We start from the raw sequence: 11,317 nt of genomic DNA, 5'->3' as shown, positions 1-11,317 counted from the left end.
AGCTCTTTTTCAAATATTTTACAAAAAGTACGAAACTTGTTGATACGCGTTATCATACTATTTGACGGCTAAAATTTTTATTTCAGAATTATTAGCCGGAAGCTTTGATTATTTAGAAAAGATAGATCATAGTTTTTTTTTTGTTGTAACAAACATTGATGATGATAATGGTTGTACGGTTACGTAGGGGCCACGGCTAGCTGGAGCCAACGTCAGCCACTTTGCGTCCGCTGGCTACACTACGCTGGCTGCGGTAACTGCGGCGCGCATGCCCGTACATCACACACGGAATCGTACTCGCACAGCCTGAAGCTCGGGAGGTGCCGTTTGATTTGCGACGGAGTTGGACATGCAACCCATTAGAAGCATTCAGCGGTTACAACGTGTGCACTCACGACGTCAGTGAGTGCCAAGCGGACACGACAAGATAGAGGGAAGGCGCTTCACCCTCGACACTCGATGGAATCGCTTCCCCAGATGGATTTCCCTCCAGACCGCATCGTCGTTGGAGGCCCCAGTGACGACATCATTGAGCCGGTTTCACCCGCGACCGCGGCTCCTCCCGCCACGTCCGAACGTTGGCAACGTCTCGCCGACTATGCCTCCGTCGGGATACTGTTTTTCATCAATCTCATCAACTACATGGACAGGTACACGGTTGCCGGTGAGTTTTGCTTTTGCAAACTTCTTCCGCCTCCCAGTTGGTGTCTCGGTTTCTTCTTTTCCTCGAGTGGCTGCTCTTGCTCGGTATCGTAGTGTTTTTACGAAAAAAAAACGAAAACAAACAACAAACATACAGAACGTCGTTTTCTGTGTACTTGCGTTGTACGACGGTATGCGTCGCATAGACTGGCATGGTCACTGTGCTCAAGTCTATCAAACAGCGTACCGGGAGCGCGCTTGAAAAGGCACGAACTTCGCTTTCGAAAAAAAAAAAAAGTTCGTGCTTACCTTCTCTGTCAGCTGTCCGAATCGCTCGCACGAATTGCGCCCGAAAGACACCGCTGTGTTTCGTGTTATCTGTCGCGATATATTTGGTGAGCCCAATCCGCGGAACTCACTGCCGTGATTAGTTTTCAGCTGGTTGATGTAGAAAAAAAAAGTCAATTAAGGTAACTTCTTGTACGTGCCAGGTGTACAGCGAACTTATCCTGTCAACGTGCGAGCCGTGATCGACGGTCGCAGAACAAGCATGTGGATCAGTTACGTGCAGGAAATGCTGCAGGTCCACGTTAAGGCGATCGCACCTCGTCTCTGCTTCGAATTTCGAAGGCATTGTTTTCTTACGGCCACCAACATGTGTGACGCCCGAAGTGGAACTGAAATGGGCAGCAAGAAAAACAAAGTAAACTGATAAGAAAACTGAAAATAAGAAAGAAGACATTGAACGGAAAGCAGCAACAACAAAATATCAAGGAGAGAAATACGAAGCCGCAGCGAATGCGTCAAAGATTAAAAATAAAGGTTAAAAAATATCTGCATTCGATATCAGAGCTCGAATGATTGAGCTGTCTGCCATTTCACGACGAAGACAACATAACTTGCGCGTCATACTACATACCAGAGCTCTTGATCACAAGCCGCACACAGCCGGCTTTCTATTTACACTTTTTTATCTTTTAATTATCAATTGCTCGGATATTTAGCTGTGACTGTGTTGTGTTGTTTTGACGCAGACTGCGTGTGTATCTTCAATGAGCTGCGCGGACGAGGAAAAATAACGGGGGAAACATATTGTCTCTCACCTTTGTGGGAGATTTCGTACCGCGCGAAAAAAAAAGTGAAATATATATTTTGCAAAAGTTACATTATTTTCGCGGTTCTATTCGCTGAGAGGCGTTACTCGAACGAGTGGGGATCATCTAGTATTCGGTAATCATTTTTGAACTAGTTCGAAAATCTGTCAAAGAGAAGAGAAGTAAATGAGTCAAGCTTAGCGGCTGAAGGGGGTTGGGGGTTCGATGCCGCCAAGTCCAAAAGCGCCTGTGTGGTGGTACTTTGAAATTGAGTGTACAGCACGTGATAATCCCCGTCGGTCAATTCATACTTCCCCAATTTAGCTTCATAATATTTTTTTTGTTGTTTTGGCTCGTACAGCATTTTTTAAGAACTTTTGTTAATGGAAATGTCTTGTCGATTCTTTGACCACAATTGCCAGTAGACAATTACATTTGATTAGGTGCCCATCTCATGGAGCTCAAACACTTTGCCACTGATGTGTGCTTTTTTTTTAAAATTCTGTTCATTCAAATTAAAATTGCCTTGGTTTCATCCAACACGGGTAACATTTCTGACGGCTGTTTGTTGCATCTCGTGTGTTGTTCCATTGCTCACTTCGATTTTGAAGCGACAGTGAGCACAATCGTGGTGAACAGCGATCATTCATTGCTAGTGAGACGGACCTTTCTTAAAAACCATATCAGATGCCTTACCAACGTGAGTTGACAGGTTGGCCAATCGGTGATGCATTTTTGAGTACTCCGCGATTCTGCACTGTTTTTGTTTGTGGCAGAGCAAGTGTGCCGCAATGTTAATAGTTTCATCGTCTGATTTCTTCAAGAAGCGGATATTAATTGCACTGGAGAGAAAGATACGTAATATGCTATTAAATATAGATCGCTCTTATCAACTCTTGAATTAAAGCTCCAGCTATATTATTCTCTAGTTCATTGCTATCTACATTACTGTGTTTTAATTTAGGGCATAACTTCAAAAGACAATATAGACAGGCTGTTAGTTTTACAAAAAAGAGCTACATGGAAAATCTGCAACCTAGGCAAACACTTCTCCATTTTTCGGCAAACTTCAGATACTTACTGTCCACCGATTATACAATGTTAAAAAATATCTTATATGTCAGTAATGAAATAGGAAACACCGTTGACAGTTTATATGTACCATTGCTCACCAAGCGATACTCCCCATGATCTACGCTTTGACTGTCTTCGACTGCCTTTATTCAGGACAACTTATGCGAAGCAAGCTGTATAGTATCAAAATACGTTATCTATTCCCCAAAAATGCTATGTCCGTGACGTTATCAAGCTTGATAACATTGGGACGCGTGGTTGCTGCATTAACCACAAAGTTAGATTCGTATCGTGTAGGGCCAACGTTGTCTATTTCATCCCTCTGTCGTGTGGTCGTGTCCACGGAGGAAGGAAAAGGTAAGGAGAGGCCCTGACGTCACTCGTTGTGAAGCCGCGATGAAGCCGGAAGTCGGCCATATTTAGTAGGCAAATTCTCCTCTCTTGTTTACATATGAATGCGAAGCAGAAGGCGCGACTCCCTCTCCGGCTCGGAAAGCGCGTGGGCTGCGCAGCGCGTGTGTCGTGACGATCCGAAACTAATGGAACTGAGCTCATCACTCAGAGCCAGCGGGACAGCTTCAACGAAATCGCTTCGTCCGAGTAATAACAGGGAATAACAGCTCGCCAACAACGAAGCAACTACGAGAGAACGCGCGCTAGATGCACTGACAACGGCGAGTGCTTTCACGTCATTAATTCAGCAACTGTACAGACAACACGATCGGTCGTGCGCCTTCTACGGTTGCATTCCGCCACGCGGCCGACGCAGCGTCGTGCCACTGTGTCCATGTTCCGCGTGAAAATCACCGGCGTCAGCATTCTGCGACCGTGGTGACTGAGCACGGTGCTAGTGACAGTTGAACGTGGTTGCTCTTACGTTGAGATTACATGCAGTGCTGGTGGAGAGTGTACCAAGCGGAACAGAAAAGGTGTTTTAATACGCACATGCAAGTTGTTACTGTACACACACAACACGAAACTACGTATGTGCACATGGTCCTCACGGCGTCTTGCTGGGCTCAACAGCGTCGTCCGTTGTCACAAGCAGGAGCACTGCTCAACCGTCACTGACCTGCAAGGCGTTCGTCGTCATTCAGCTTCGTCATGGTGCCCAACGCAATTTCGCTGAACAGTAACTGCTTCATCCGCGTCATCCGCCGCACGACACATGGATATGCACTTGTTCTACGCACTGTTGAAACCCCGTGATGGACAAAGGGATTTGTAAACGTTGCTAAGAGTAATGTAACAGCCAGGAGAACACTGCGTAACCAATAACGCGGCGCCGAGCACAGATATTGTCCGCCACAGCTCAGAACGAGACCTGGGGAGGCACACATTCCGCCGCCAGCCGCGGTCGCTCACTGCTAGACCAGCTCCACTGCTCAACACGTAACCATAGCAACGCCGCCATTGTGCCGTCTGAATATGGCCGCCGTGATGTCATTTCCGCCACATTTTTTACGCCCTGCGCCGGCTGGGCATGCCCTCTCCTTACCTTTTTCCTTCCTCCGTGGGTCGTGTCTATGTGGGCCAGACAGGCCGATGTTTAAACATTCATCTTAGGGAGCATCAATCTTCCTTGCAGGGAAGACCCCTAATGCACCTGTCCACGCACTGCACTGAGTGCCAGTGTGAAGCATAGTTCTCCGCCACAGAGATCTTGTTTAGACACCACGATCACACGACACGAGAACTTGTTGAGGCCTACCACATTAACGCGAGTGCTTTCATCCCATGTGCGTTCGCAATCCTTTGGCTTTATCGGACAAGGAAGTCTCACTACTCATGGAAAGGGGTAGACTGGTGGAGAGGGGGGTGTAGGATGCGCATGCGTGGGATTTTGTTGAGCACCAAGTGTAAGTGCACCTAATTAAGACTGAATATTTCCAACGTTGTGTTTAATTCAGTCTCCGTTTCACGGTTGTCTTGTCTTGGTTGTGAAAGCGCCACTCTTACCGCGAGAATACGCTCGAGGTCTATTGCTTTCACCTGCACTTCGACATTCGTTTCACGAGTTCAATATGGTGGTACCGGCACCACAGTGTTCGTTTCGAAAAAGTGCAGCTGTTGTGCAAGGCTCGTTCACGAATTCCCTGGTCGTGAGGTAGTGCTAAGTCCGTGAAGCACAACATGGCTGCAGCAGACGACACAGCCGATTGCATTCGGGTCTGTTTTAGCGACGTGCAACAAGTGTGACAATGAACATTTTCCGACAGACACATGCCAAGCAACGTAAGCGGCGGTGTCTTTTACAAATCACAGCCTCCACAACCCTCGACACAGCCGACGACTATGTATGGGGCTTGCACGACATCTGCACCATCGTACTCGTTTTCGTGTCCCGTCGCTGCTGCACTTGCTGAAACGGCACCTGCACGAACACAACACCCTGAGGGAACCCCCGTGAACTAGTTCTAGAAGTTTAGGGTGAATCGAATGGACCTTCGGTTAGCGAAAGGAAACGATGGGGGCGACACCACCTCGAAGTTCCCGCACCAGCTCGACACGACGTCATAGGTTGTGGCGTCTACGCAATCGCTTACCACTAAAAAGGATTTACCTTCAGTGCTAAAGGACGCAATTAGGTCTTAACGTGTGTGACTTTCAGAAAATAACAATTGTGGCCGAAATACGCAAGGGGACTCCGAATTTTGTGACGTCCTGTTGACATTCTCGTGCCAAGATTTCAGCGCTTAATTCAAAAGTGAAATTTAGACTTTAGGTGTTTTCTATAGTAATAAACCCATGTCGTAAAATAATGACAATACAATTTTGAAAACAAGATTTATGTGCATGAACTGATTTATTGTTGTTCCACCCTTGTCAGCTGGACCTACTATACAAGTCGGTGCGTTAGCCCCAGAGTATCTAATTAGCAATTTCGACACCAAAGAAATCCACTTTACTCTGAGGAACAAACCTGTGGAAGGCCCACGTCGAGCAGCCGCTCCAAGCGGATTAAATGCCGCGCCGAAGTGCGCGGCGCCCTTCTGGCGTAAGTAGTATGCGCACGTTAAACTTCGTATTCTCCAAATTGCGTTTTCTGTAAATTTTGCAACTTCAATGTACCTTTTCTCAAAAATTATTGAACTGATTTCGATGAAACTGCGAGTGCGTGAGCTACAAGTTAAAAACAAACTGAACTAAAGAAATCGTCGATTTCATGAAAAGTAAAGCTGAAAAATTTACACAGCAATACACACCCTCGTCGGCGTTGTGCAAGCAGTAGTTTTATTTTTTTTTTACAGAAACTTCATGGAAAATGTAATATATTTTGAGTTTAAAAGTAACCCATGCGTCTCTACAACAACACGGCTGAATATGGTTACATTCCTTTCGTTAGCAGCAGAGAAAAGGTACGTTAAATAAGTGAACCTCTTTTATAATTTGGGAGTGGACCGTAGGAAGAATAAGCAAGCTAGGCATAAAAAAGGGTGTCACTTGATATCCAGTGGCATTTTTTTGTGAGCACGTAAACTTTTATGCAAATACTTGTAGTTTTTCTAAGATATTACGCTAAAACTGGTATATACCATTTATCGGGGTTAAAGATATCATAGTCGAAATCAAGAAGAGGAAATGGACATAAGCCGGGCATGAAGCACGTCGGCAAGATAGCCGCAGTATGTTAAGGAATTCTTTGAGAATTGATTGGGCTCTCAGTGAAGGCAAACGTGTTGTGGGGAGACAGAAAGCTAGGTGGACAGATGAAATTAAGAAGTTTGTAGGTATAAAATGGCAGGAGCATGCACAGGACCGAGTTGATCACTGGCGGAACATGGGAGAAGCCTCTGTCCTGGATTGGACGTAGTCAGCCTGATGATGATGATGAAGAGCATTTACCCTACTATACCCCCTTAAAGCGTGCGTCAGATATGCGACTGTATTGAGAGCACTAGGAGCGCAAAAGTTTGGGTGGGTTTCGCGAGTTGTTTGTTGTGAGCGCAAAAGTGAGCTTATGCTAGAGCATAAACGCATGTTTGTCTCAGGTGCTTGACTGCCGGGAAGCTCACGCATTGCGAAATCGACCTTCGTTCCCCATAATCCGCAGGACAGCCTCCGCTCAGAAGCATCGACTGGGCGTCTACGTGAAATTCATTTTCGGTCGACTTTGTAAGCGTCGCATTCACTGCAGTATAGACCGCACACTTGGCACGGTGCGCGTTCTTTCGTTCATCCACTTCTCTCGCTTCACTATATTTCTGAATCGGTTTTTGATTGCGCTTTGCGAAAGGGCCGCGCCATTGACAGCCACAGGTGCGCCCAACAAGAGGCCTCGCGTGATGAATAGAAACAACGAGAGAAGAAAAAAAAAAGAAGGCGCAAAGGCTGGCATTGTTCTCTCGCTGGCTCATATCGTGCCGTGTGTGGGGACCGTGCGTATTCTGTGACGTCGAGCGAGGCTCTCTGTTACGCGGCGGCGCAAATTGACTCCCGCTCGCTTCCTTCAGCACGGCTTTTAACACAAAACTCACTCCAATTTCGCGAACGCTGTCCGGTGAGTCACGACCGATCGAGTTCGACCTAAGGAGGTTTAATAATAACAATAAAAAATGTCTGGAGTAGAAACATTGCCCATGAGTGAAGCCATATATGCCACAGTAAAGCCCGAAATATATGCAGCGTTTTTGCCAGCGTTTCCCCGGCCCTCAGTGTCATCGCCGCCAGACCATGTAGTTTGCCGCCAAACTAGAAGGGGGCAGAAAAGTGAAGGAGGCGGCCGTGCCGCATCTCGGCTGATTCTCAGGCGGGTGACAGTAGCGGCGGCGCTGGAGTCACTTTGTACAAACGTTGCTTTGTACTGAAGATCTCAGGAGCGTTGGCATTGAGAGCGCGCGCGCCTTAGCCTGCGAAAGCGTGTAATTGCTGGTTTTAGCGTGTTTAATGCGTTTCTGAGACTTTATCGGTGTATGCACACCTGCTACGCGCCACGGTGCAGGAGTAGGTGCGCAGGCACGCCGAAATTGCGCTGAGACATTCACTGTTTCAAAGGCCTGCCGACCAAAAAAAAAAAAAAAATGAAAACGTGTACCATCGGAGTTCGCACGAATCCGCCTAGCTTCTCACTCAAGCAGAGATTTGAGATGCGTTACATCATAAGTGGCTACTGGCGAACTACAAAGAGAGGAGAAGTATCAAAACCGCTATTAAATCGTACGCTCGTTTTGTCGGCAGTCTCTCCAGAGCACTGTTCTTGATGTGAATCCACATGCGCTCGATTGTTTCATGACAAACCCGAGTACATGTATCGTTGTCACAACATTTACATCGGTGACGACTCAGTTTTATCATGGCAGTTTTGAGGAAGATTAATGCCTTCTGAAAGGCTTATCTTGTTTTAACCGCTTGCTTCACGCATACTTTGGTACTTTAGGCAAGCTCCAAGTGCTTATAATAGCAGGAGGCCAAGCCAGGGAGCCGAGCTGAAGGATCGCGTGTACCTCCGAGTTATGAACTCCATGTGGAAGGGGGTTATCTTAAATATATTATAGAGTGACAGTTGTATATCTGCGTCTGTTAATCTGCGCAAATTCACTGTAACCAGTTCTCATTTTGTATCGACAGCTTAAATTGTGCTGCTTTCTAAATATTCAATTGGCGTAACTCCATTGAAAGCCATGAAATTCATGACGATGTTTTGTATTATAAGTGTACTTCTTTTATTAAGTGTTGAAAGTGTAGGTAGGCAGGGGTGCATTTTGTTTTGAGAAATTTAACTTGTATATGCGCGCGCGCGCGCGCACACACACACACACACACACACACACACACACACACACACACACACACACACACACACACACACACACACACACACACACACACACACACACACACACACACACACACACACACCTAACAGGAAACAATGCCAAGGAATGTATAGCGAAGTTATTAGACCAATTGTAATGTAAATGTGAAGAAAGAAAAGTGGGCGAAAAGATTACTTGCTGTGGGCAGGATCCGTACCTGCGACCTTCGAATAACGCGTTCGATGCTCTGCCACTGAGCTACCACGGTGGCTATCCCCCCAGGCACTTTATTGAGTTTATATGTGAATTTAAAAGTGGGAGTAGAGTACTGTATATGCTATAACTTTAGTAGCATATACAGTAACAAGATAGCATATACAGTAACTCTAAAGGTAGTATATACAGTAACTCTACATGGGAGCGTCAGTCAGCGCCACCTATAGCCATGGAGGTGAGTGTGGCACGCTCTTTACGAGCCTGTTTGGCGTCACGTAGCACGTGAACTTATTACGATCTGGGAGCTCACCAATAGTCCCTCGTATACAACATAACGGCACACGAAGACACGCCGACAGTGATTCACAGAAATACAGAGAAGTGTTTACGGCTGTTCCATCGTGCGGAAGCACCCTCGCCTCTTCGGTGCCTTGGATGAATCACTACCGTGCGGCGAGGCCGCGAGCGAGTGGGTTTAGATAAAATGGCGATAACACGGTGATGGTTTCAATGAGCGAAGAAGTCCCGCCTGTCAACGTGAAGTGCCTCCGCTATGCCTTCAGCACGGACAGCAGCAAGCAACTAATACGACGTGGATCGTCGTATTAGTTGCCTTGCTGTAGCTGGCGAGCCACCCATGCGCATCCGTTTGTGCAGAGGTCGACGAAAAGGCACTTCACGTCAGATGGGCCGGCGGAACTGGCACGTAAATGTGCACGTGGCTGCCATGTCGTTCGGAAGCGCGTCGTTGACCGAAATATGCTTCACGTTTGATGTGTTGGCATCTAATTCAGACGTGAGCGTCTGGGCGTCTGCCATGACAGTCGGAATCGCGTTTCTGCAAGGGCAGTGGAAACTGGTATGGTGTGTGACAGAAGTGCGATGCATGTGATTGAACGTTAGATGGTAATTTCGAACTTTCATTTGTACATGAGCGTCGACCACGCCTGAAGTTGCGCGTATAATGTAGTGGTTGATTGAATAAAAAAAAAAAATCATTCACTCTTCTCCAACTCTTGCGGGTAGCACGGTTCGGCTCAGCTCTTACAGGGAGAGGGAAAGAGGGAAGCAGAAGGGGAAGGTAGAGAAAGAGTGTGGCGGCAGGTTGTGGGTGCTTCCGTACGATGGAGCAGCCGGAGAAACTCTGTGCATTCCATTGCGGGTGCGTGGATGGATGGATGGATGTGGCTCTACCCTACAGATCGGGTGGCGGCTAACGCCACTTAGCCGTAATACTTAGTTAACTAACCACTAGATTTATCTTTTTTCCCTTTAAATAGCGAAGTTGAAAACTGGTACTTTGAAGTGAAGGATTTAATTTTCACTCGTGCATTGACTTTAGCCACCAATCAGATAACCTTCTTGTTGTTAATTCTACCTGCTTAAAGTCTATTTTGCCCTACCTGTCCCTAAACCCCAGTGCTTTGAAAAACTCTGCGCCATCATCCTAAACTATAGGGTGAAGCCCTTTACAGAACATTATCAAGTGTTCGGCAGTTTCCTCCTCCTCTCCACATGCACTGCATACCGTGTCTACCCCTTCGTATTTGGCCCGATATGTCTTGGTTCGCAATTCTCCCGTCCTGGCCTCAAACAGTAGAGAACTACCCCGAGTATTATCATAGATTCTTTCCTTGGCAATTTCCTGCTTAAAAGTGTGATAGATCTTTAGTGCGGACTTCTTAATCATGCCAATTCTCCACATGTCAGTCTCCGTTTCCTTCACTTTATTCTTAACCGATAGCTCTCTTTGGTTTGGCCACCTGCTGTTTTTTAAGTATTTACCAGTCAATTTCCTGGTTCGTTTCCTCCATTTTGTATCGACATTCTTCATGTACAAGTAGCTGAAAACCTTCCTAGCCCAACGCCCGATCCTCCCCCATTTCTCTCAATCGCTTCTGAAATTTCATCTTGCTGCTAGCTTCCCTGACCTCAAATAATGTCCATCCCATATTACCTTGTACTCCCTGATTTGGTGTATTCCCGTGAGCTCCTAAAGCAAGCCTACCTATTCCACGTTGCTTAATTTCTAATCTTGCTTGAACTTCTGATCTCATGCACAAGACCGCTTTGCAAACGTTACACCAGGAACCACGACCCCTTTCCATATTCCTCTCAGAACATCATTCCCATTGTAATATCACATTTATATTTTTCATCACTGCTGCATTTGGGTTCCTTTAGTGTACTCGGCTGCTGACCCGCATGTCGCGGGTTCAAATCCCGGCTGCGGCGGCTGCATTTCTGATGGAGGCGGAAATGTTGTAGGCCCGTGTGCTCTTATTTGGGCGCACGTTAAAGAACCCCAGGTGGTCGAAATTTCCGTAGCCCTCCACTACGGCGTCTATCATAATCATATGGTGGTTTTGGGACGTTAAACCCACATATCAATTATGTTACCTTTAGTGTTCACGTATATTTCGTGTTGCCCAAAGTACTCGGTCCCATTGCTTATCCATACGCCCAGATATTTGTATATATCTGTTATCTCTAGCGTGACTTCCTGTATTCTAAGCTCACAACCATCATTATCAT

The 11,317-nt window shown here is 46.5% G+C and overlaps 1 protein-coding gene across 2 annotated transcripts in view; it reads left to right on the top strand.

Annotated features, from left to right (window-relative positions):
* The first annotated feature begins 318 nt into the window (after positions 1-318).
* The window catches only part of LOC142804020 (protein spinster homolog 3-like), a 119,162-nt gene continuing 108,163 nt past the window's right edge, over positions 319-11,317 (top strand). For both annotated transcript variants that reach the window (XM_075890497.1, XM_075890496.1), the window contains exon 1: positions 319-664. In XM_075890497.1, coding sequence (XP_075746612.1) covers positions 460-664 — 205 coding nt within the window. In that variant the 5' untranslated portion in view covers positions 319-459. The remainder of the gene's footprint in view (positions 665-11,317) is intronic.

The sequence above is a fragment of the Rhipicephalus microplus genome, chromosome 3 (assembly GCF_043290135.1).
Source record: "Rhipicephalus microplus isolate Deutch F79 chromosome 3, USDA_Rmic, whole genome shotgun sequence".
Taxonomy (NCBI): Eukaryota; Metazoa; Arthropoda; class Arachnida; order Ixodida; family Ixodidae; genus Rhipicephalus; species Rhipicephalus microplus.
The sequence above is the reverse complement of the archived record's forward strand: the minus strand, read 5'-3'. Positions and strand labels throughout refer to the sequence as shown.